This window comes from Octopus bimaculoides, chromosome 11 (genome assembly GCF_046866305.1).
Source record: "Octopus bimaculoides isolate indiv1 chromosome 11, ASM4686630v1, whole genome shotgun sequence".
In the NCBI taxonomy this organism is placed as follows: domain Eukaryota; kingdom Metazoa; phylum Mollusca; class Cephalopoda; order Octopoda; family Octopodidae; genus Octopus; species Octopus bimaculoides.
Window position 1 is genome coordinate 62,724,062 of NC_142938.1, and position 26,155 is coordinate 62,750,216.

The following is a 26,155-nucleotide window of genomic DNA, read 5'->3' on the forward strand; positions in this document are numbered from 1 at the left end:
CCAAAGCCTTGTTAGACGGAAACTGAAAGAAGCCCATCGTATATAAGTGTATGTATATATATATATATATGTGTATTTGTGTCTGTGTTTGTCCCTCCAACATCGCTTGACAACCGATGGTTGTGTGTTTACATCTCCGTAACTTAGCGGTTCGGCAAAAGAGACTGATAGAATAAGTCCAAGGCTTACAAAGAATAAGTCCTGGGGTTGATTTGCTCGACTAAAGGCGGTGCTCCAGCATGGCCGCAGTCAAATGACTGAAACAAGTAAAAGAGAATCGAATAAAATAACTTTGTCTTATTAAGCTGTCATTTGGAATACAAATTAAGAGATTTCAATGGAAGGTTTTACTTTAAATAACTTTAAAGCAGGGTTTTTCAAGCATTTATCTCAATGTTTCAAGTAAATTACAGTACAATTTTTATACTTACTGAATTCCAGTCCATCAAAGTAAAATGGTCTCCCACTGATTTGCGATGCTTCCAGCCATAAGATGCTAACGTTTTAGGATTGAAATCATTGTATGTTTGACCCTTGTGGTGATTGAACTTTTCTCGGTGACACGATATCACCAGAGGAGATTTAAACTTCAAGGGTTTTCTAATCCTTTTTGTCCTGTCATTTCTTATGTTCTGTTTATTTAAGTTCAAAACCATTTTCTGAGGAATTGTTATTCGAGGAATAAATTTATTGGCTGTGGACTAAGACAAAAGAATACAAAAATAAATACAGAAAAATACAGAAAACAACAAGATTCTAATATGACTGTTGCATAATGTAACTCTTTTCTGCTATAAGCACAAGGCCTGAAATTTTGTGAGAGAGGGCTAATCAATTACATTGACCCCCAAGACACAACTGGTACTTGATTTATCAACCCCAAAAGGATGAAAAGCAAAGTTAATTTTGGCAGAATTTTCACTCAGAATGTAAAAGATGGGTGAAATATTGTTAAGCATTGTCTGGTGCTCTAACAATTCTGCCAGCTTGTTATGTTACTGTCATCGTCATCATCATCATCATCACCTTCACCATCATCATCATCATCATCAACATCCGCATTCCATGCTAGCATGGGTTGGATGATTTGACTGAGGACTGGTGAACCAGATGGCTGCACCAGGCTCCAATCTGATCTGGCAAATGTAAATAATATTTAAGATAAGTTGAAGTGGTGGCTGTGTGGTACCAACAAAATGGTTCCGGGTTCATTCCCACTGCGTGGCACCTTGGGCAAGTGTCTTCTACTATAGCCTCAGGCCAACCAAAGCCTTGTGAGTGGATTTGGTAGACAGAAACTGAAAGAAGCCCATCATATATATGCATATATATATATGTATGTGTTTGTCCTGCCAACATCGCTTGACAACCAAAGCTGGTGCGTTTACGTACCCGTAACTTAGCGGTTTGGCAAAACAGACCGATAGAATAAGTACTAGGCTTACAAAGAATAAGTCCTGGGGTCAATTTGCTCAACTCAAGGCGGTGCTCCAGCATGGCCGCAGTCAAACGACTGAAACAAGTAAAAAAGTAAAGAGTAAACAAACAGCACAGAATTGAAGTGAGAAAGTGGAGGGGTGTTGGGTAAGTGTTTAATGAAGGGTAGTAGATAGGTTTTTAATAACTTTAAACACACAAAAGAGTGAATACCGAATAGATACTTACCTGGATAGAGAACAGAATGGATACTGTCACACTATAACTAAGGTAGATGTAAAACAAAGAAGAGGATTTGGGAAGGTCATGGTTGTTGGCAGTGAAACTCATTTACAACTGTCACGTGATGTCAAGAAAAGGAGACACACACACACATATATATGTGAAGGTGCATGGCCTAGTGGTTAGGGTGTTGCACTGACAATCAAAAAGATAATGGTTTCAGTTCCTGGACTGGGTGGTGTGTAGCATTCTTGAGCAGAACACTTCATCTCACATTGTTCTGCAATCACTTCAACACCTGACGTGCGGCACATCATGCACCTGTTCAGGCAGGGTCGATTTGATGGAGGGAAGGAGCTAGTGTACGGCACACACATTTGATCACTATAAACAAATCATTTGTGTAGGTCATTCAGCAAAAAGCTGAACATTCATACATACATTTACCTTGAATTGGAAGTTCAATCGTATTCAGAGTGGTTGGCGTTAGGAAGGGCATCCAGCTATAGAAACTCTACCAAATCAGATTGGAGCCTGGTGTAGCCATCCGGTTTCACCAGTCCTCAGTCAAATCGTCCAACCCAAGCTAGCATGGAAAGCGGACGTTAAACGATGATGATGATGATGATGATGATGATGATGATGATGATATGGTAGGGGGGCTCCGGAAGGGGTCTCAGGGAATAGCGTCCCTGCCTTCCTGAGCTAATTTTCCATCACATTTCTTAAAAATTGTGGTAAAAGTCTAAGTCTCAGGACCACTCATGTCTAGAAACTGAGGTTCGGTGTAAGCAAGGGCATGCTCCCTGTAGAAAATCCAGCTCCTAGAAAGCCGCATGGTAGCAAGGGAGAATAAGCACCAGCCAGCCCAAAGGTTGGGATGGGCTGCCTACCTCAGTTGCTATGGCATTGAGGCAGATCTGGCTACCCCCATTAACAGGGACAAAACCTGGATTTAAAACATTGCATGATGATGATGATGATGATGATGATGATGCTATACAATGGGTTGTTTTCAGTTTCCATTCACCCAATCCACTCACAAGGCACTGGCAGACCTGGGGCTGTAGTAGGGGACACTTTCCCAAGGTGCCATGCGATTAGATTGAACCCAGAATCATATGGTTGCAAAGCAAACTTTTTTAACCACACAGCCACATCTGTATCTATATGCAGACTCTTTTAACTTAAAATATACATATTCATTTTACTAACTTTGTATCAAGTATGAGGGTGGGCCGAAAAGCTCATAGGCTGACTAGGAAGGAGTGATGCTAGAGCTGTGAAATCTTGCATGCATTAATTTCAACTCTTCTTATTGATAACTGCATTGATTCTTTCCAGCTAAATTGACATCTGACTGTTCAAAGACTTCAAAAATAACTAGTAGTAACTTCTCTTGAAAATCAACAAAATTTGGCATTGCACTGTAGTTAAGTACCTGTCACTACATTAGGGGATGATGCTCCAGCTTTATCAACAGTGCAAAAGCAAGCAATTGAATTTAGTAGGGGAAGAGAGAGTTTTGAAGATGACTCAAGGTCTAGAGGTCCTGCAACACCAGGGTAATCACTGATTGTGTTCCCCACATGGTGATGGATGACAGGCGACTGATTATAAATCAAACAGCCAACGTTATAAGCATATCCCATGAAAGAGTTGAGAATGTTCTGCACAATGAACTTGGCATGACAAAGGTTTCTGCTTGATGAGTGCCATGTCTTCTGAAACCTGGTCAAAAGTGCACCAGGTTGATCACATCATGGGAAATCTGACATTGTTCAAGGCAGATCCAGCTGGTTTCCTCAAATGTTTCCTAAGTCAGGATGAATCAATAATAGATTGGATAATCATTTAATCTTTAGATACTCACCATATACCGAACAGTCAAGGCTATCAGTAAACTCTCCTGTTGCAGTCCCCTCCAAACACAAGTCAAATTCATTGTTTTTGATTATTAGGTCTGAAGGGAGAAAAAGAAAAAATGAGAATTTTCAAGGAAATAAAATTCAGTTGCTAACATCGTTATTGCAAATCAACCAAGATAACATAGTATGTAACTAATGTGGGAGCTTCTACAGAGTCACTAGTCCTGCTAGAAATAACAACCACAGTTACTTCAAAACACACTCTACCATCTGAGGAAAGGACACATTAGATAATGTATTCCTATATACCTCTAAAACGACGAGATGGTCATCATGGAGTGTTAAGACACAATGTCACTGAAGAGAGTTACAAAGAGAAGAGCATATTGTTATGTACATGTACTCCCCAAAGTTATGAACATAACTCAAGTAAAATGGCTGTAACCAAGAAACGAAAACTATTCACCGATTTGGCTCGGCAGTGATTTGTCTCCACGATTGTTGATAATTTACATATTGATAATCAATGTCCACAGTAATTACTAGCCATTACATTAGTTCTTTATGCTATCTGGAAGATTACAGATTTATTCAGAAAAGCTTCCACACTTGTATTTTGAAGTAGATTGTTAATATTTACAGATGGTATACACAAAACAAGTCATTATCCAATTCATTGATGGATTTTTGAATAGGAAAATGAAAATAAAAACGATCTGGTTTATTAATTGAATTTGACAGAACTGGTACTAATAAAAAAAATCCACTAAAATCAATTTTATACATAAAAGTCACCTACATAAACACGCATGAACTTTAACATCTACAAAGTTATGAAATAATAGAAAAAAAGTTTATAACACGTGGATAAACAGAAAAAAGAAAAAAACCTCGGAATTACGATCGCATTTAGAGAGAAAATCAACCTCGTTTGAGCAAACATTAAACTATCAGGTCGATTTCTTTTAAGAAGTTTTCGGATGAACAATTATCCTAATACATCTAAAGAAAAACTAAGTTTTTATTTCTTGGTCACACTGATAACTTCTGAGAAGGTGAAACTTTTCTCTAGGACGAATGTAACATCGGAGAAGTAGCAAGGGGAGGGGGGAATTAATTCAAGTTAACTAGTGCTGTTTACATTGGTAAAAACAAAAATACATATAAAATACAAATTTACAGCTCTCCATCAGTTCTCATTTCTCCAAAGAAGGAATCCTTATTCAAATACCTCAAAACCTACTTCTATTTACGTTATGCAAAAACTTATTTTATGAAATTTAAGATTCCAATTGTTGATCACATTCAATGAAATAAACTTAACTTTTATTTTTCCAAACATACCTATAATTATTAGCTGTATAAAAAATTCCAACAGTGACGTTTTCTTTAAATATACGTTATGACATCAATTAAAGTGTCCGCACAGAACATAGCAAGCACTTGCTGAAAAATCTCGTGTTTCCGTCAATCCTTGGACGCTAAAAACAATATTCCCCTCATTTTTTATTTCCCCTCTTCTTGTCCCATTTCTTTTTCGTTTTATGACTTTCGTCCAGTCTTGACATTATTTAGGTCAAAAATCGGAATTCATTGAAGATTTTTTTACAACAACATAAAACTGAGTCGTATATATTTTCTGTAAATTAGTAAATATGTTTTTACCATTTTGGAAATACTGTTGCTACAGGACGGATTTATTGTTTACACCGGTGTTTAGTTAATTGTCAAAAGTGTTTAGAGTTGGGAAGCATGGATCCTGAAATTTGGAACCGACTATCTCCAACGATAGTTCATTATGTGGAGACATTGGTTAGGCATGGTCAGGTTGGGATCGGCGCTGGAAATATTTATATCAAAGATGTTTTATCAAGGTATTCTTTTCTTCTAATACTTTCTTGTAATAATTTCCACTGTTGTTATCTTCTCATCGTAAAACCCTTACTATTGATTTAGATAACTAAACAAAACGTATATAAACTATATATAGTTTTTGAATTTTACGAGTTTTAAACACAAAAAAATCTTTTATGGACATTTTTACTGTATTTGACTGTAAATTGCGTAGTGTGTTTTTCATTTGTTAATTTATGAGGCGAAGAAATATACACTTAGTTCTTTTTAGGTCTTCTAAGACGAAAACATAAACATGGGTATTTTAATACTACTTCAAATTATCAAAGGATTACTTGCGGAAGCTTTTCGTTGCAGTTTCAAATGACGAAGTAGATAGCTTTACCTACTAAGTATAAGAAGCCGGAGCTTCGAAACTATCAAGAAACAGGACTTGTTAATAATAACTAAGTTAAGTAGAGTTCATGGATCCAAGATACGAAACTTGGTAGATATATTGAAATAGATTCATTGATAAGGAAATTTTATACATGGGGTCTTTTAAGACTATTTAAAGTTTATCTTGTTCAAGTAATAAACCTTATGATAAATTTTAATATCATGCACTTTAATAATAATAATCCTTTCTAAAATAGGTTCAAGGCCTAACATTTTGGGGGAGGGGAATAGTCGATTACTTCGATCCCAGTGTTTCACTGGTACTTAATTTATCAATATCGCAAGGACGAAAGGCAAAGTCGACCTCGGCGGAATTTGAACTCAGAACATGAAGAGGGACGAAATGTTGCTAAGCATTTTGACCGGCGTGCTAACGATTCTGCCAATAATGATAATTGTTTCTGATGTAAGAATAAAGGCAAGAATTTTGGTGTGTGTAGTGGTCGTGGGGTTAGTCGATTAAATGGACTCCAGTAGTTGACTCATACTTTATTTCATCTACCCTTGAGAAAGGGAGGCAACGTTGATTGACCTCGACGGGACTTGAACGCAGAACGTTAAGAAACACGCTAAGTAGTTTTTCCGATGCTCTAACGATTTTGCTTAATCTCTTGTTTAATTTACGCACAAGGCCAACAGTTTTGAGTAGAAGAGGATTGGTCGATATCATTGACTCAGAAAGGACGAAAAGCAAAGTTGATCTAAGTGCGTAAAGAGCTAGAACAAATAACTCAAATAATAATAATGATTGTATGGGGAGATGGGTATATAGCCAACTATAATTCCATTCACATCTAAGATGCATTATAAGATTATGAATTGGCCCTAGCACTCACTAGTATATTTTATGGACTATGGGAAGATAAAAGGCAAAATTGACTTTGATAGGATTTGAGTTCAGAATGTACGGCACCATAACTAAATGCCAAAGTGTATGTTGCCAGATAATTTAGCAATTCTGCTAATCATTGCCCTATAATAAATCGTTTTTAACATAGGCATGAGGCTAGAAATTTAGAGGGGGGGGGGGAAATAAAAATGAAGTACCAGTTGAATACTGGGGCTGAAATTATTGACCCAGTAGTTGACTGGTACTTTAACTTTGAACCCTAGCTGAATAAAAGTCAAAATTGACCTCTGTGAGAGGTGAATGGAGTGTAGATGCACCTGTCACTACACACCTGTTCTTTGATCTATCCATTCTTCCATTCTTTGTCCCCGTTAACAATAATAATATAATTTAATCTTTAATTAGGATTTCTAACATCAGCACAAGGCTACAGATTTTTAAGGAGTGAGATATCCTTAATTAATTGGTACTTATTTTATCAACTTCAGGAGGATGAAATGCTTAAGTGACCTTGGCAAGATTTGTAACTCAGAACATCAGGGGATGTAACTTGATATGAAAGGTTTTATCATTATTATTTTTTTTACTGTTCCTAAGAAATCTGTCTTTCCTTGCCCCTTTTAGTAATAATGATGATAATGAATTTCAAATATCAGTATTCACCTTCCTGTAACTTCAGGGTAAACCTTGCTACCTCTTTCCTGTTATCTTTTCTCCTTTTCCAGCTGGGGTAACATGTATCTCCTCTACTACAAGACACCTGTTTCTGACCCTCTATTATATTTTAACCTTTCATTACCTGATATAAAGCCACTCCCTCAATTCTACAGCCCACCTGAGTTGAGGTGTCTTGTTTTGTGAGTTACTTGGTGGTCTCACTGGTGCTATTTCCATGTAAAAAGCTCCCAGTACACTGTGTGAAGTGGTTGGCATTAGGAAGGGCATCCATCCATAAAATTCATGCAAAAGTAGACATTGGTGTTTGGCACAGTCCTCTGGCTCTTCAGCTTCTGTTCAACCATCCTACCCATGCCAATATAGGCAAAGGATGTTAGATGATGATGTTGATGCACAAGGATGCATATTTCATGGGATGTAGTCAATTAAAGCAAGCCAAATATTTGACTAGACATAATTTATTGACCCCAGAATGATGGGTAAAGTATTCTCCAGTGAATTTTGTACTCGGAGTATAAGACATGTAACTAAATATAGCAAGCTATTTTCTTTACCATTTCTGCCAGGCAATGCCCTGAATAAGAAACTAATTTGAAAAATATCCAAACAGCTTAGCTTGTTTTGCAACCACATGGTTTTGGGTTCAGTCCCATTGTGTGGCACCTCGTGCAAGAGTCTTTTGCTATAACTCTGGGATGACCAATGCCTTGTGAGTGAATGTGGAAGGTAGAAACTGAAAGAAGCCTGTTGTATATATATGTATGTGTGTTTGTTTGTCTCTCCTCATCACTTGATAACCAGTGTTACTGTGTTTACACCCTTGTAAATTGTTGTTGTTATTTGTTCTTTCTCGAGCCATGCCCGTCTCATAGGGGCTGATTTCCCAGTTTCATTGGCATATAAGATCCCCACCTGGATGGGACGCCAGTCCGTTGCAGATGAGCTGCTAGATGCAGGAGGAAAGAGTGAGAAAAAGTTGTGGTGAAAGAGTCAGCAGAAGTTTGCCATTACTTTCTGCCAGAGCTGCATGGAGCTTAGGTGTTTTGCTCATAAATACACACATCACCCGGTCTGAGATTCGAACTCGCAATCCCTCAATCACGAGTCCACTACTCTAACCACTAGGCCATGTGCCTCCACTCCCCTGTAAATTAGTGATTCGATAAAAGAGACCAATAGAATAAGTACTAATCTTACAAATAAGTACTAGGGTCGATTACGTTCATCGTAATTTGAATTTAATATATATGTGTGTGTGTGTGACAGACTTTGACACAGTTTCTGTCTACTAAATTCACTTACAAGAAATTGGTTGGTTCAGGACTATAATAGAAGACACTTACCCAGGTGCTGTGCAGTGGGACTGAACCTGAAACCACATGGTTGCAAAGTGATCTTCTTAACCATACAGCTATGCCTGCACTTATAAGGCATCTCAGCTAGAGAAAAGAGATAGAGATTAAAAGTTGTCACTTAATATCCCCAAAATATGTTATATGACTTTATATATTTTTGTCTCTTTTTCTGTTCTAGTTGTCCTAGCATAACACTTCCACCAAAAGGTGACCGTTTTAAAGTAGCCCTTCCATATGCTGGTTGTTTTGTAACATGTAAGTAATATTTGATTTATATGAGTTCATATTACCTGATTGATTTTAAGTTTTTAAATTTTTTTTTCTCCTTATTTGTCTCCACGTGAGAGATTTTAATGGTTGCAGTTGGTACAATGAGAATTTTGAAACCAAATAGTAATGTTTAAGTAAAGTTTTGTATTTGTGTTTCTGAATGGTTGATATGTTTTCCATGCAGTAATTGTGTTAGTTTCAATGCATGGTCTCATATCAAATTACTTGCAAGAGAAGTACATCTCCAAAATTTTAATGTCTTTGTTTTAAATAAATTTCACAGCAAGTTTTTTTCTTTCTTTTTTTTTTTTTTCTGTGAAAATTAATTCTTCCAATTCTCCATCTAATTATTCTGCACCCCATTTTCAGAATATAATTCTTCTGGAACTCCTTTCTTATCCACTTTTTTCTGCTTTTTTAACCTATAGAAGTTCAAGCTGAACATCAACCATATGAATCTAATCAGTTAACGAGCCTTGAATGGCTGGCAAAAGAAAAGTGCCTGAATAATTTCTTTCCCTTATTTACTTCATTTGCATTCTTTCATTCTTTTAATGTTCCTTTTCCATACTAGCAGGGGTTAGGGTTATTTTAAGTGGTAGGATGTCTTCAACTTGAATTGACTTGAGACTAGAATTTCTTGAAGAACTTGATTGTGGGGACTGGTGCTTCAAGCAAGCTTGGTAGTGCAATTTACATTCCATTCAAAACATGGTCCTGTGTTGGAAATGCATCTCTGTTGGACCCTCTATCATTTTCCAAACATTGTCTTTAATTATAAAATGATATTGTACAATTGTAGGGGAGGTGCTGTTTGATTGCAACCATCCAGATGATCCTCCAGACTTCATCTTTGATGCTGACCAGAAAGGATTTGCTCCAGAATTAGAAACTATTGAGGTAAGAATCCAATCCATTATTTCACCTTTCTCTTTTGTCTCTCATATTGACCAGTAACGCATTGAAGCTTTTAGGGTCCACCAAACAAGATGAAAGACAGTGCCTGTAGTTCTTTTATGCAAGATGAAAGGCAGTGCCTGTTGTCCTTCTGTGCCAACGTAAGGCAGTACCTGTAGTCCTTTTATGCTAAACAAAAGGAAGCACCATCAAGATTGATAAGTTTGGTGTGACTGTATGGTTTGTCCAGTTAGTAATTTGGAAAATATAAATAAGCCAAGAATTCTTGAAAGGTAAGGATACATCAGAATATTTCCCAACTGGTTTCTCTCAACTTGCAGGAAGATTTAAACTCAACACTGCAAGCTAATAGAACTCATGTCAGTTATGCCATATCCTTACTCTCATTCTACCTTAAGCAGCAGGTACCTTGATTTTGTTTTTCTTTTATTCTTTTACTTGTTTCAGTCATTTGACTGCAGCCATGCTGGAGCACTGCCTTTAGTCGAGCAAATCAACCCCAGGACTTATCCTTTGTAAGCCTAGTACTTATTCTATCAGTCCCTTTTGCTGAACTGCTAAGTTACGGGGGACATAAACACACCAGCATTGGTTGTCAAGCAATGGTGGGGGGACAAACACAGACACACATACATATGTGTATATACATATATCCGACAGGCTTCTTTCAGTTTCTGTCTACCAGATCCACTCACAAAGCTTTGGTCGCCCCAAGGCTATAGTAGAAGACACTTGCCCAAGGTGCCACGCAGTGGGACCGAACCCAGAACCATGTGGTTGGTAAGCAAGCTACCTACTACACAGCCACTCCTGCTGTTTTATTTACAACTTCAACATTATCATCATTTAACATCCACTTTTTCATGCTTGCACAGGTCAGGCAGAATTTGTTTAGGCAGATTTTCTACACTGATGTGGCTTGGATTGTAGATGTGTGTAGAAACATCAACACTGCTTTAGATAGGAGATCAGTACTATGACATAAGTTTTACATGACCTTTGTAGAAGGGAGGCTTGAAACACTTCTTTGGTTCTTTTACCTGTTTCTATGTCAGCTACAAGTATGTAAGAGTAATACATATATATATATATATGTATATATATATATATATATATATATATATATATATATTGATTGCCTCATCTTGTTCGATGATAGTGAGACATCCGTATGTCATTGGAGTTAAGTGACAAAAAAAAGAAAAACGTAAAACACTTTTACCATTATTTTTTTGTCACTTTTGCTCTTGGTCACCATAGTAGGTTCCAGTAACAAGTATTGCAAGATGACTGGCACTACTTTGACTGAAAGTTTTATGCCAGAGTATCATTCTCCTAGAAGAGCTGCCTTCCCCACGGCTTTATCAAAATATAACAAGGGCCTCCTCTACTTCCAGGAAATCTTTTTGATTCATGGATAGGACCCTGATGAGTACAACTGTTCTGGGTCAGAATGGACCTTGGAGTAATGGTAATCAAGAGGTCACTTCATGCTCCCAACAACTCCTGAACTGGAGTCTCCTCAGCAGATGCAGTTTAATGTCATACCCAAGACATATATATATATATATAGTTGGCGTTAGGAAGGGCATCCAGCTGTAGAAACTTGGCCAAATCAGATTGAAGCCTGGTGCAACCTTCTGGCTCACCAGCCCTCAGTCAAACCGTCCAACCCATGCCAGCATAGAAAGAAGCAAACGTTAAACGACGGCGACGATGATGATATATACATACATATATATGTAACATGAACAAGAATGGAGAAAATTGCATCTTTAATTGATGATTAAACCATACATTCTGACAATCGTTTCTATTGTGCCAGCATATTTAGATATAAAGAAAAGGTACAAAATCCTTGTCAAATCAATATATCCAAAACTTTATGCTCAACAATGAGTGTTTTCTCAATATCTGCCTGGATTTATTAATCTCTTCTACCTCTTGTTTTATATAAATATATATATATATATATATATATATATATATATATATATATATACATATATAGATTCAAGATTGAATATGGTACTTATGTGTAGGCACCAGAATATTGTATGGTATTATACAAAAACCATTCCAAAAGGATAGGTGATCAAAAAATCAAAATAAGCAACACGGATTTCAAAAATAATTGCAGTACGCACGTTTCATGCTACTCCATTTATTTAAGTAATGCGAGCATTACATTAAATGCAATATGAAGAGCAATCTTCAGCTGCACGAAAATGCAGAAAATTACAGTAGAATAGACATATTATAATTGTGGCAACATTTCAAATCCAAGTGGATTTATGTATTCTTCCTCCCACTTGGATTTTTATGTATTCTTTTTCCCACTTGGATTTGAAATGTTGCCACAATTATAATATGTCTATTCTACTGTAATTTTCTGCATTTTCGTGCAGCTGAAGATTGCTCTTCATATTGCATTTAATGTAATGCTCGCATTACTTAAATAAATGGAGTAGCATGAAACGTGCGTACTGCAATTATCTTTGAAATCCGTGTTGCTTATTTTGATTTTATATACATATATATATATATATTTCTAAACATTTTCTATCGGTTATTATTTTGTAATAATTCAGCTCTTGTATTTTTGCCATTTCAGTCTCTCATTAACTGGGATCATTACAAAGCTTCATCACTTTTGATAGTTCTCCAAGAATTACTTGGCAAATACCGCCTTTATCAACAGCAGCTAGTTGAATCTAATTATCGGTTGAAGTTTGAGTATGAATCCTTACTGGAACACACAGATGTGAAACCTGAAGAGGTGGAGATGCATATCTCAAGGACAGAAGTAAGCTACTCTTTGCTTCCTTTTCTTTCTTTCCTAATTTAGCTTATTAAGACTGTCAAAGAATTTCAGACTGACTAAATTGAAGTAAGGCAGCAAGTTGGCAGAGTTGTTAGCACATTAGATAAAATGCTTAGTGGTATTTCTTCCAGCTGTTTACGTTTTGAGTTCAAATCCTGCTCAGGTCAACATTTGCCTTTCTTCTATTTGGGGGTCAATAAAATTAAGTACCAATCAAGTACTGGGAGTCAATGTAGTCACTCTGTCTCCTCCCTTCAAATAGCTGGCCTTGAACCCTGCATTTGACTTATGTCTTGTCCCTATGGAAACCAGGTAACCAACCTTATGAGTACTAGGGCTCAAGAAAAAGAAGAAAAAAAACAGTGAAGTGGTGGTCTGTTGTCTTTCACAGGTGAATTAGATATTTTGGAATACCAAACTCCATACCCATCTTATTCTTTTTCTTTTGAAGCCACTTTCATTTGTGGCATCAATCATCATCATCATCATCATTATTATTGCCATCATCATAATCATCGTCGTCGTCATTTAGCATCCTTGTTTTATGCTGGTAGGCTTTCATAAGTACATTTTTCATTGATAATAGATTCCATGTCCAATTATCCAGAGTTCAGTTGAAATCACACAAAAATTTAAGTAGCATCAGAAAGTTAAAGGGATTTATATGTAAAAATTTTCTATGTCATAATGGTTTGAATCTTGGAAATTCAAGCTGGAAATTGCTGAAAATGTTTTGGTTTATATATTTTGTTTTGTTCCTTCTTTCTTCAGAACCAAGCTGTTGGACCTGTACACTTTTTAATAAAAATGTCTGTTGATTTTTCTCGGATACCATCATATCTAACAAAGGTCAGATTCTTTTCCTCTTTTTTAACTAGTATTTTGGAAAATTATTTCATTCATGGATACTAAATACCAATGTATGCACATGACCTAGTGGTTAGGGTATTGCACTCATGATCTGATCATGGTTTTGATTCCCAAACCAGCAGTACTTGAGCACAACACTTCATTTCACATTACTCCAGTAACATGTCCTTGAGCAAGACACTTTATTTCATATTGCTCCAGTCGATTCAGCTGGCAAAAATGAGTAGTACCTGTAATTCAAAGAGTCAGCCTTGACACATCCTGTGTTAGGCTGAATCTCCCTGAGAACTACTTTATAGGTATGCATGTCTGTGGAGTGCTCAGCCACTTGCATGTTAATTTCATGGGCAGGCTGTTCTGTTGATCAAATCATCATAACCAAACAGAATGCCAGTTTGATTTTGAATACACCATACTAAACAGTTGTGATTTGATTTGTGCCAGCAGATCACTTTTGGTCCTTCCTTAAATCCTGTGATTATCATTTACTTACATTCTAACTCTGCTATGTATAGAAGGTGAAATGGCCAAATGGATAAGATGTTAGACTTCCTGCTCATAAGTCACAAGTTCAAATCATCTGCTAGCATTTTGTAGTGTTTCTTGGTAAAATTTTCTTTCTGTAGATTATTTCACTTCACCTAGCTGTCAGTAATAAGCTCTAGATTAAAAATTTGAGAATTTTATCTTTAATAGCTCAACATCCTATCTATGGGAAGATTTATGTCTTAATACTGAAAATACAAGACTGAACTCTACTCTTAAACTATGTCAGCGAGGCTTATAATTACATCTCTCACTAATTCTCTTAATCCTTGTTTGTTAGGATGATCCTGGTGAAGACAATGCTGTCCTACTACTGATGTTCCCTTACCCAGGAGCCCCCACAGTTAATCCACAGCTTCATCTGTCACCACGTGTTGAAAAGTAAGGAAAAATGCCTACTTCTATTCCATTACATTTTCTGCTAAGAGATTTTTTTAAAGATCCATTCTTCTAGCTTTGATTGGATACCATTGCCAACTCTTAAATATTTGCATAATTAGCTGTATCATAATTTGGAGCAGTTCTGTTTCAACATTACTTCCTTTCTAGAAAGGCCGGGAATTTTGTTTTACTTTCACATTTCATTTTTATAAGGTTTCTGTAGCTGGCTGCCCATCCTACTGCCAGCCATTTTGCAAAGTGCACTGGCTGCATATTACATAGCACCAGAAGGGTTGTCATATCTATGGCAAGATTAAAAGTCCTCTCTACCCTGTAAAGTATCTTTACATATATAAGACCTGGGCTGAGGTGGTGAGGCAAGACCTTCGAAAATTGGGCCTCTCCGAGGTGATGACTACTGACTGAGACCTTTGGAAATGTGCTGTGCGTGAGAAGACCCGGCAAGCCAAGTGAGATCGTTGCCAGTGCCCCTGGACTGGCTCTTGTGCGGGTGGCACATAAAAGACACCATTTTGAGCGTGGCCGTTGCCAGTACCGCCTGACTGGCCCTCGTGCAGGTGACACGTAAAAGCACCCACTACACTCTCGGAGTGGTTGGCGTTAGGAAGGGCATCCAGCTGTAGAAACTCTGCCAAATTAGATTGGAGCCTGGTGATGCCATCCGGTTTCACCAGTCCTCAGTCAAATCGTCCAACCCATGCCAGCATGGAAAGCGGACGTTAAACGATGATGATGATGATATATATATATATATATATATATAAAGAGAGAGAGAGAGAGATGTATTTGGAAAGGATAGAAAAATATTGTAACATTGCCTCCAAAATTTGAACACTGCATCTGCTGTATGCATGTGTGTGTGTTTTTGGTAGTAATAATGCTACCTTTGTTAATAATGAATTGTTGTCCAGCTTGCCAGATATTTGCAACACCAGTGACTGATTAATCACTGTTTTTCTATGTATCAGTACAAGGGAAATTTGTCTAAGCATGCAATGATAGTACATGCTTGCTATTGATGATGCACAAATATGCAGAAATCTCATGATCTAGCAGTTCCCTTGCTGCTCTTGCAAATTTTGTGTCTGTACTTTTTAGCTGTATATGTATACATGATGCTTTTGCAAGCCAAACACCACAGTATTTTTTTGTTTTTTAGTATATTCATGTTAAGTAATATATATATATATATATATATATATATATATATATATATATATATATATATATATATACACACACACTTTTTGTATATATAAATTTGTGTATTTGAGCTTGAAGAATTGCTTGGAGGCATGAGGCACAATATAAATCTGTCGATTGTGTTTCCACAGCATGAAACTAATTATAGTTCATTTTAAGTACTGTGTATATTAAATGATATATATATGTATAAATGTGATATATGTATGCATGTATCTTCCTTAATAAGGGACATAGTTAATTTTCTTCTTTAAACCATGATCCAAAGGGTGACTGAACCAGCTTTACAATATCACCAGTTCTTATTTATTTTACTTTAACAAACACGAAAGGCAAAAGTGCCTCTGGCGTGCCTCACTATTTAGAAATCAGAAGAATAGTTCCTGTAGAATAAATGGTAAATTAAAAGAAATCCTTATTATTCCTTTATTTACTATTTTGATTTCATCTTTCATTCACCAGCGCTTTGGGAGGTTCAGCTAACCTGAGAATCCCACCATTTCCAAATGGAGGTGTTCTCATTGACTATGTACCAAAGGTAAACCAGTTGTTAAAAAATAAGGTAAATATTAATATATTTGTAAACTTATATTCTCTTTGCAAGCATAATCTATATTTTAACTTAAGTTTGCATTAAACAACACAAAAGTCAGGCTAGTGTTAGCCTATAAATATGTTGGTATAAACACATAAGAAAATATAATGTTAATATTAACCCACAAATAAACCTAATATTGATATTATCCTACAGATAGACCTAATACTAATATTAGCTTATACATAAACTTAGTGCTAGTAGTAGTCCATAGATAAATATAAGTCTGTATTATCCCATAGGTAAATTAATGTTAAGTATAATGATTGTATTATTTTTAGATACATTTAATAGTGCTGTTAACTCAAGGAAAATCTAATGCCTTGTATTAGCTCACACATAATTTTATTGTTGGTATTATCCTAAAATAAAACCTTACATTTGTATAGACAGGAAGAAGAAAGCAAATTCTCCTTACTGTATTTGGTGGCCTGTTAGGTGCACCCCAATTTCAGCTGTATATATTTAGGAAAAGTTAGTTTCAGGGACAAAATTAATTTATGAGAGGTTTAACTTTACATATATGACCCAGGGTGACTTTTAGAGGCATTTTGGTGGGGGAAAAAATGTCTTATATGCCATCAAATTTAACAGCCATTTTGATACCAACATGCCCAACATGGCTCCTGGTTCTACAATATAAACATGTTTTAATGATCCAACTCAAAACCCTCCATCTAAATTTCATGTCAATTTATCTCCCAGCTTAATAATGACAGAATGATATTACTAAATTCTTCATAATTTTCAAAATTAATTGAAACAAAAGTTGAGTATTTCACATCCTAAAAATAGTAATGAGATGTTTGGTAATGTTTCAGGTGGAACAAGTTGTACAAAGTTATGAGAAAAGGAAAGAATATATAGCTTCTTTCTTAAGTCATTTTGCAAGGTACGTTGGCTTTTCTTACCGTTCTTCATTATTATGTAACAAACAAAAGCAGTGAATTGGCAGAATCATTACTGCACCTGACAAAATCTTTAGTAGAATTTCTTCCAACTTTACATTCTGAGTTCAAATTCTGCTGAGGTTGACTTTGCTTTTCATCCTTTCAGGGTCGATAAAATAAGTACCAGTCGAACACTTGGGTTGATTTAATTGACTTAGCCGTTTCCCCACAAACCTGCTGACCTTGTGTCAAAAGTTGAAACCGTTATTAATGTAACAAAAGGGATGAGCTGGCAGAATCATTAGCACACCAAACAAAAAGCTTAGTGGCATTTCATCCATCATTACAGTCTGAGTTCAAATTCTACCAAGCTTAATTTTGCCTTTCATCCTTTCGGGGTCAATGAAATAAGTACCAGTTGAACACTGGGGTCGATATAATCAACTTTCCCTCTCTTCAAAATTTCTGGCTTTGTGCCAAAACAAGAAAGGATTATTATATTACATATGAGACAAGTATTTTTACTAGTCAGTTAGTCTTTTAAAATTGAGTATTTGGTGGTGTGGATACAATCTATATTATTATATTGTTTTGTTGTTTAGTCCCAGATCATTCCTGATTTAGCAGAATTATGATCTAAGGCAAGCATGGGTAACTATTTTCAAGAAATTGATCACATAAGGCATAGCTCATCATCAAGCAGGCTGCACTACTAAAAATAATTTGAGCTAATTTTTCATTAGGCTTGCCATTCAGAAATTCTCACAAGTCACAGTTTGCCCATGACTAACCTAAGGCATTCCAGAGGTCACATTCCCATCTTTTATTCTGACTTAGTGTAACTAGGTCTATACTAATCAATGCATCCTTCTCTTTTTAAAAATGTAGAGTGGATTCAGGGGAAATTTGGTTGCTGTTTCTAGCAACATGAGTGACCTGTTGCTGGTTCATTTATACTCCTATAGTAGTTATCACTCTTATTGTCTATAGGTTAAGAAGATGGTGTGCTAGTAGAATCATTAGCATGTCAGACGAAACTGTTTAGCAGCCATTTCATCTGTCTTTACATTCTGAGTTCAAATTCCACTGAGGTCGACTATGTCTTTCATCCTTTCAGGGTCAATGAAATAAGTACCAGTTGAGCACTGGGTGGGGGTGGGGCGTGGCTGTCAATGTAATCGACTTTACTCTCCACTCCAAATTTTAGGCCTTGTGCCTATAGTAGAGAGGGATTATTATTATCATTATCATTAAGCAAAAGGTGAAAGTGAAATTCTGCTGAGGAAGGTAAAATCATTATTAAGGTGGTGAGCTGGCAGAAACGTTAGCATGCCGGGCGAAATACTTAGTGGTATTTCGTCTGCCGTTACATTCTGAGTTCAAATTCCGCTGAGGTTGACTTTGCCTTTCATCCTTTCAGGGTTGATAAATTAAGTATCAGTTACGTACTGGGGTCAATGTAATCGACTGAATCCGTTTGTCTGTCCTTGTTTGTCCCCTCTATGTTTAGCCCCTTGTGGGCAATAAAGAAATAAGAAACGTTAGCATACCGGGCGAAATGCTTTGTAACATTGCTTCTGGCTCTTTCTGTTCTGAGTTCTAATTCTGCTGAAGTTGACTTTGCCATTCATCTTTTTAAGGTCAATAAATTAATAAAGATTTCCTTGTAACTATTAGATAGGGTTCATTGGGTCTTGTATCAAAAAAGAGAGCCTTGTCCCAGCCAGTTCTTTAGAGCAGAACTTTCCAGGCACAGATCTATAGTTTTATGGAACATAATGGAGGCCCCACTTCTTCAAGTTGCAAAAATAAATTATCTTCACTTTTTTATGTTTCACAGGTCTTTAATAGAATATGATGCTGAAGGGTTCTCCCGAATTTCATTTCTTTTTGAATGGAATGATTTCTTTTTCATTTTTGAAGGTAAGCCACATCATTTTTTCAAGATGTATCTTTCTACAATTTCAGCATTATCTGATATTCCTTGAGAATGGCCATACTGGTGGTGCCCCAGTATGGCCGCAACCTCAAGGCTGAAACATATAAAAGAATACTCATTTAGGAGAGAAGAGTAACACTTCGCCCACAAACAAACCTTCCACATACATGTATGACATCACAATTCACATCCTTCCATTATTTCCATTTGCACAACTATTTCCACTCTTCAACCACTACTTAGAAACCTTGCTCCTGCTGCTGGATGTAGAAGCAAGGTTTGTAACACCAACCACTCTTCAGAGTGTACTGGGTGTTTTTTATTATGCCACCAACACTAGAGTGGTGTCATATCCTTGACAAAACTAAAGGACCCTCATAAGCTTACATTTTACAGAAGTCTACCATTTTTTTTTTTTTGTGGTACCATCACTAGAACTAAAGAGGTAGGCATGTCTTCAATACAATTAATGTGATCTCACAACTCACACCTCTGCTTGTCCTCCTACCTCTTTATAAAATGAGAAGCACCTTTGATAGTGATGAGAAGGATGTGTTATAAGGTGCAGAATAATTCGAGAATTCAGTATTCTGGGACAGGTTTGTATATTCAAAGCAATGTAATTAAATTATCGAAGGTCTGTGTGACTCTGAAGATAGAATTATGGTTGAAGCCTACGACATCATCATCTTTGTTTAATGTCCATTTTTCCATGCTTGAACAATTCAGCTGAAATTTATAGAGGCAAATTTTCTACAGCTGGATGCCCTTCCTATTGCCAACCCTCACCTGTTTTCAGCAAGATAATATCTCATTGTGATCAGACATGTTTTTCATGGAAGACTGAGAACAAAGAATGTTGCTTGTATTACAATGATGCCTATTTACAATTTTTATGTGATGTCAAGACAAGGGTGGAATACACAGAAATATACACACTTTTATATATATATATATATATATATATATATATATATATATATATATATATATATATATATATATATATATATATATATATTACTAATATTTAACAGGGGCAGCAGAGTGACTAAAGGGCTGAGAGCTTTGTATATTAGCATTTATCAAACTAGTTACAAATTTATAGGATATAAATTTATATACCAGTGATAATGGTATTTCTCTGGACAGTTCTGGAACAAATTTTTAATGCAATTACAATGTTAATTCAATGAAGAATATACCAATATTGAACACCTTTTTGAGCTCCATGTGTCTAACATACATGGGCATGCCTACAAAGTCAGAAAACAGCACAGCTCCCATGATTTTCTAAAACATTTTTTCATACTCAGAATTGCTGAGGCAGGGAACAAGCTACCTGCATCAGTTGTTAGTTGCTGAGACATTGCATCCTTTCAAACCTCCATGCTTCCTGAAATTTGCCAACAATAAACACACACTCTCTCCTCCCTTATTAATTTGATCACATATCAGCAGACTTCCATATCTTTATATCTTTCTCTCTGCAGCTGAGCTATCTTTGTACTTTCCTCGTGAGGCACCCGTTTTCACATTCCAGTCCATCTACCATGAATCAAAAGGACGACCATATACAGAAACAAAGAAAGACTACCCGTACAGTCCACGGTGGAGTGGAAACGAAATGGCTGAACGTGCAAAGTAAGAGAAACAAATTAATTTCTTTGGTAACAAGTAAAATTAGTCTATGAATTCAAAAAGGCAATGTAACCATTTTCCAATTCAAATTATTCTTTTAACATCTGATATTAAAAACTGGCATACATTTTAGCAAGATTAATTTTTTTATTTCGATATCAGATCGTTCAATACAAAATCAGACATGGCTGTGTCTTTTATCTTTTAATTGTTTGTCATTGCTCTGTGACCATGCTCGAGCATCATCTTGAGTTTATTTGAATGAATTTGCACCAGTATTTATTTTTAAGTCTGGTATTTATTCTATTGATAGCATTTGCTGAACCACTATGCTACGGGGATACAAAATACCAACACTGGTTGTAACAGGTTGGGGTGGGGGTAAACACAAAGACGTACATGTATGTAATGTATATATATATATATATATATATATATATATATATATTATATACACATATATATGTAATATACACATATATATGTAATATACACATATATATGTAATATACACATATATATGTAATATATATATATATATATGTATATATATATATATATATATATATATATATATATATATATATATATATATATATATATATATATATATACACATTATATATATATATATATATATATATATATATATATATATATATACAGGGGGAGAATTCACAAAAAAGACAAAAGACGAAGACAGGTGGTGTAGACAACAAACAGATGTATTAGTTTAACGCTCGGGAAGTGAAAAAGTCTTAAGTTGTGTTGGCTCAAGTTATATAATATTTAATGTGTATGTGCATGTAGATCAATACCCATTCCTGAATTTCATCTAATTCCTAAAAACTTTCCAATTTAACATAGGTTGTTAATTAAAAATTTTATTTCTCTCTCTCTCTTTCCCATTACAGGAGTTTCATATTGGAAAGTATTGGTGCATTCCAGAAGTCTTCTTTGAACAGTGGAACATTCTGAGTCAGTGTTTTAGAAGAAAGCTTTGAGCAGTGACCATCCACTTGTCATATGGAACAATTGATCTAGAAAACATAATAATAACAATAATAATAATAAATGATGATGGTGATGATGATGATGATGATGATGAATAACCCCACTTGACAGTGACTTTGTGAAATAATCTGATAAAAAAAAAAACTCAGTATTTATCATACAATCAACAGTAGGAGGATACATGCAGTTTATGCAGGAGAATACATGCAAACACTGGAATACACACACACATGCATGTAAATATGCATTTATCGAAACGGTAGGGATCGTTCCAATCCAGGCCATCACCTAGCACTTCATGCAAACTTCATGCAGTTCTATGATTGACAGCTCAAACAGATGCACACACCAAGTACACACCAGTGCACCTCATTAATCAACCAACCAAGTGTATCATTAATCAATTAATTAATGATACTTAAGCACTGTAGATACCCAAGGATTGATTATATAACAACCAATTGTATTTATCTCAAAGGAAATGATAATATCAAATGGATAACGAATGATGGTTGTTTCCACAACAATGCTTGTTTATTATTTATTAACATAATAAACAACCGTTCTCGTGGAAATGGTTATCACCTAAAGGAAAATCACTTTCCTTCCTTATTCACTTACATATATATATGTGTGTGTGTGTGTATATATGTATATATATATATATATATATATATATATATATATATATATATATATGTGCATGCATATTTGTAACATATCTTAATCATATGTTAAGGAAATATTCAAAGTATGTTATAGATGCAGAAAGCTGATTCAGTATTATTTTTCTTAACCAAGCAATACTTTATAATTGTTTCAATGCTGCCTTATATTTCTTTAAAGGCCAGTGAAGCACATGCACTATCTTGAGACACCACTTGGTTAATGACATATATATATCTTTGTTTGTGTGTATGCACATACAACCACTTGCATACATGTTATATCATTATGTCTATTGACAGTATCAGTAAGATCTATTTTTGACTAGAACCCTGCTGTACTCTTTCACCACAACTTTCTCTCACTCTTTCGTCCTGTTTGTGTTGTACCTGTATTTCAAAGGGCAGCCTTGTTGCACTCTGTGTCATGCTGAATCTCCCCAAGAACTATGTTAAGGGTACACGTGTCTGTGGAGTGCTCAGCCACTTGCATATTAATTCCACAAGCAGGCTGTTCCATTGATCGGATCACATGGAACCCTCATCGTCATAACCGACGGAATGCCACCAATATATAGATACAGATAAGGAAATAATTTTATTCTCAAACTCAGGATAATGCTAATAGTATAGCACGAACAGGGTAAACTAAACTTCATACTATATAATTAGCATTCTTCGGCATTTGAGAATAAAATTATTCCCATATCTGTATCTTTCAATACATCTCAACGCTTCTAAAGCAAACTTTGTTGACTTTCAATGTAAGTTGAATTTAATAGATATATATATATATATATATATATATATGTATTTCGTATGTGTATTTCGTGTGCAAGATTCTTGATGTGGATACGTGTGTTGAAAGAAATACAATTAAACCTTGGGAGAGGCATTATGCCGGTAATAAACACACGCACTGGTTCAGTCCTTTATTAATTTATATAGTTTTTTGTTAAATTATATATAAATTAATAAAGGACTGAACCAGTGCGTGTGTTTATTACTGGCATAATGCCTCTCCCAAGGTTTAATTGTATATATATGTATATATATATAATATACTGATAGATAGATAGATAGATAGATAGATAGATAGAGCTATGTTGATGCAAATAGGAAAAACAGAACTAAAAATATGAGTGTGTGTATATATATATATATATATATATATATATATATATAGATAGATAGATAGATAGATATATATACATATATATATTAATATTTAGCATAAGTAACAGAGTGAGTCAAGGTCTAAGTTTGATGCATTGGCACTTATCAAACTGGTCTAAGTGCCAATGCACAAAATTCTCAGGCCTTGAATCACTCTGTTACTTCTACTAAATATTAATAATATATATTTATTTATTTACAGGATATTAATTAAATTGCCAGTCATAGAGTGACCTATGGTTTTGTATCCATAAAGCGCATAGCCTTGTAGACGTCTATAAGGCTAAGCATTTTATGGATGCAAAACCATTGGTCACTCTATGACTGGCCAAATAATTATTTTCTTGTCAATACATTACTGCTCTAACATTTAGAGTGTGCTTCTTTTTCGTATATATGATCCACTGACATTATATATATATGTGTATACATATATACACACACATGCATGCACACATATCTATGTGAAGCAATGAGGTGTGATGGCTGTGTGAAAAAGTGTTCGGCTATCACTGTATGAAGTCATAATTTCAATCACTGGCCTAATCTGTATGTAATGACTTTCTATGACAATGCAGTTGATAATCAATTACAGCTATCTCTAAGAACATTTTCTCCTGCAATTCCTGTTAATTCGTTGAACTGTTGATTTGTTTTATGGAAAACATAAATATCAAAATGTTTATTTATTAAGCATTTAGACATGAGCTTTTCCATAATTATTTTTTTTTAACCTTAGCTTAGCACCATCTCAGAATTGTATTCTGTATGGTGCTGCTTTGACATTGGTTCTGGTGAAGAAACAGAGTGGACAACTTAGATTTACCTCTCAAATCATCCAGTTTGAGTACTTTGCTGATAACAACAATAAAACTGAAGAATCTAATTCCTCTTTATATTGGAAACGATGAATATTTAATTATTTATTACACTTTTAGAGACATGTTGCTAACACTAGCAAACCAAGCTACAGATGTAAAGATTACGAGTTCAAACTTTACTATAGGCACTTTGTTGTGCCCTCAACTCACTTTAATTTGCCATGCTTATAAAGAAATGCTACTGTTTCCACTACTTCATGCTTGAATGGCTACTGTTAAGAAGGCCATGTTACAGTCTTAAAGCACACGTTGCAAGAACTTTTACAAATGATCTGAATTTGCAGATATATCCAACCCATAGAAAAAAATATGGAAATTATATAAAAAAGAATTTTAAATTTGTCTTTGTATTTTGTTTTTACTATTTAGAGATAATTTGATGGGGTAAAGCTTGGATTTGGCACCACCAATGCCCTCTTAGACAATTACAGACTTTCTCAGTTAAGAGTCAGCCATTGTACATAACATTTATTGAGTTAGATAAGGTGGCAAGCTGCCAGACAATATGCTTAGCAGTATTTCATCTGTATCTGCGATCTGAGTTCAAATCCTGTTGAGGTTGGCTTTGCTTTTCATCCATTCAGGGTCGATAAAATAAGCACCAGCTGAGCACTGGGAGTTGGTGTAATCAATTATCCCCCTCCCAACAAAATTTCAGGGTTTGTGCTTATAATAGAAAGGATTATTATTAGTTAAGGCAGCAAACTGGCAGAATTGTTAAGATGTGCTTACTAGCATTTTGTCCATCCTAATGTTCTGAGGTCAATTTTGCCTTTCATCCTTTCAGGATCAATAAAATAAGTATCGGTCATGTACTGGGGTTGATGTAATCAACTAGCCCTATCCCCCAAAATTTCTGGCTTTGTGCTTATAGTTGAAAGGATTTAGCAGAATTGTTAGCATGCTGGGCAAAATGCATAGCAGCATTTCATCCGTCTCTTTATGTTCTGAGTTCAAATTCTGCTGAGGTTGACTTTGCCTTTCATCCTTTCAGGATCGATAAAATAAGTACTAGTTGAGTACTAGGGTTAATGAAATCGACTAGATCCCCTCCTTCAAAAGTCAGGCCTTGTGCCTATAGTAGAAAGGCTTACTATTATTATTAAGATTTGGTAAAATTGCTAGCACTTTGGACAATTGCTTAGCAGCATTTCTTCTAACTCTTAATGTTTTAAGTTCAAATTCTACCGAGGTCCATTTTGCCTTTCATCCTTTCAAGGTCAATGATATAAGCATCAGTTGATGTAGTGCAGTTGGAAAGAATTTATTTTCTTGGAGAAGGCTTTTAACAGGATTCTATGCTCTGTACTGTGAGCTCACTAAGGAAACTATGTGTAGTTGAATGGCTTGCAAAAGCCATACAATACTTATACAGAGATGCCTTCAGCAAGATAAGAGTTAGCAATAAGTTCAGTGGGAATTTAGCATTCAGGAAGGTATCCATTTCAAGAAAGAAAAAAAAAAAAAAAAAAAAGGTTGTTGAACATATCAACGTGGTCATTGTAGAGAGCCTTTGTTGAAAGATCTCTTACAGCTTTACCACATTGTTACCCGGTAGCATAGTGACAAGCACAATTAGTTAGCTGTGAAGTAAGAACAAAATGGAAAAATATTTCGGG

The 26,155-nt window shown here is 35.5% G+C and overlaps 2 protein-coding genes across 7 annotated transcripts in view; one reads left to right on the plus strand and one right to left on the minus strand.

Moving 5' to 3' along the window:
- Positions 1–5,313, minus strand: part of LOC106875740 (putative ATP-dependent RNA helicase DDX28) — a 23,812-nt gene extending 18,499 nt beyond the window's left edge. For 2 of the 6 annotated variants that reach the window (XM_052971888.2, XM_014923988.3), the window contains exons 1-3: positions 4,872–5,010; positions 3,533–3,622; positions 432–701 (exon numbers count right to left, since the gene is read on the minus strand). In XM_052971888.2, the coding sequence (XP_052827848.1) occupies positions 432–701; positions 3,533–3,604 (342 nt within the window). In that variant the 5' untranslated portion in view covers positions 3,605–3,622; positions 4,872–5,010. Of the gene's footprint in view, positions 1–431; positions 1,514–3,532; positions 3,623–4,417; positions 4,612–4,871; positions 5,011–5,192 lie in introns of those variants that run through there. The other 4 variants (XM_052971887.2, XM_089360217.1, XM_052971886.2 and 1 more) reach the window with 4 other exon arrangements.
- LOC106875734 (BRISC and BRCA1-A complex member 2) lies at positions 5,267–21,917 on the plus strand. The gene is made up of 11 exons (XM_089360219.1): positions 5,267–5,401; positions 8,881–8,957; positions 9,775–9,872; positions 12,505–12,696; positions 13,486–13,563; positions 14,411–14,511; positions 16,198–16,297; positions 17,152–17,222; positions 19,061–19,143; positions 20,653–20,803; positions 21,715–21,917. Exons 1-11 carry the CDS (start codon positions 5,280–5,282, stop codon positions 21,776–21,778), a joined length of 1,137 nt encoding a protein of 378 aa, XP_089216345.1. The 5' UTR covers positions 5,267–5,279; the 3' UTR covers positions 21,779–21,917.
- Positions 21,918–26,155: the final 4,238 nt, after the last annotated feature.

Excerpts from the sequence above, each read along its gene's own strand:
- LOC106875734 (XM_089360219.1), top strand. The coding sequence starts at position 5,280 with ATGGATCCTGAAATTTGGAACCGACTATCTCCAACGATAGTTCATTAT. Across the intron at positions 5,402-8,880 it reads ATCAAAGATGTTTTATCAAG|TTGTCCTAGCATAACACTTC; the intron begins GTATTCTTTTCT and ends TTTCTGTTCTAG. Across the intron at positions 14,512-16,197 it reads CTGTCACCACGTGTTGAAAA|CGCTTTGGGAGGTTCAGCTA; the intron begins GTAAGGAAAAAT and ends TTCATTCACCAG.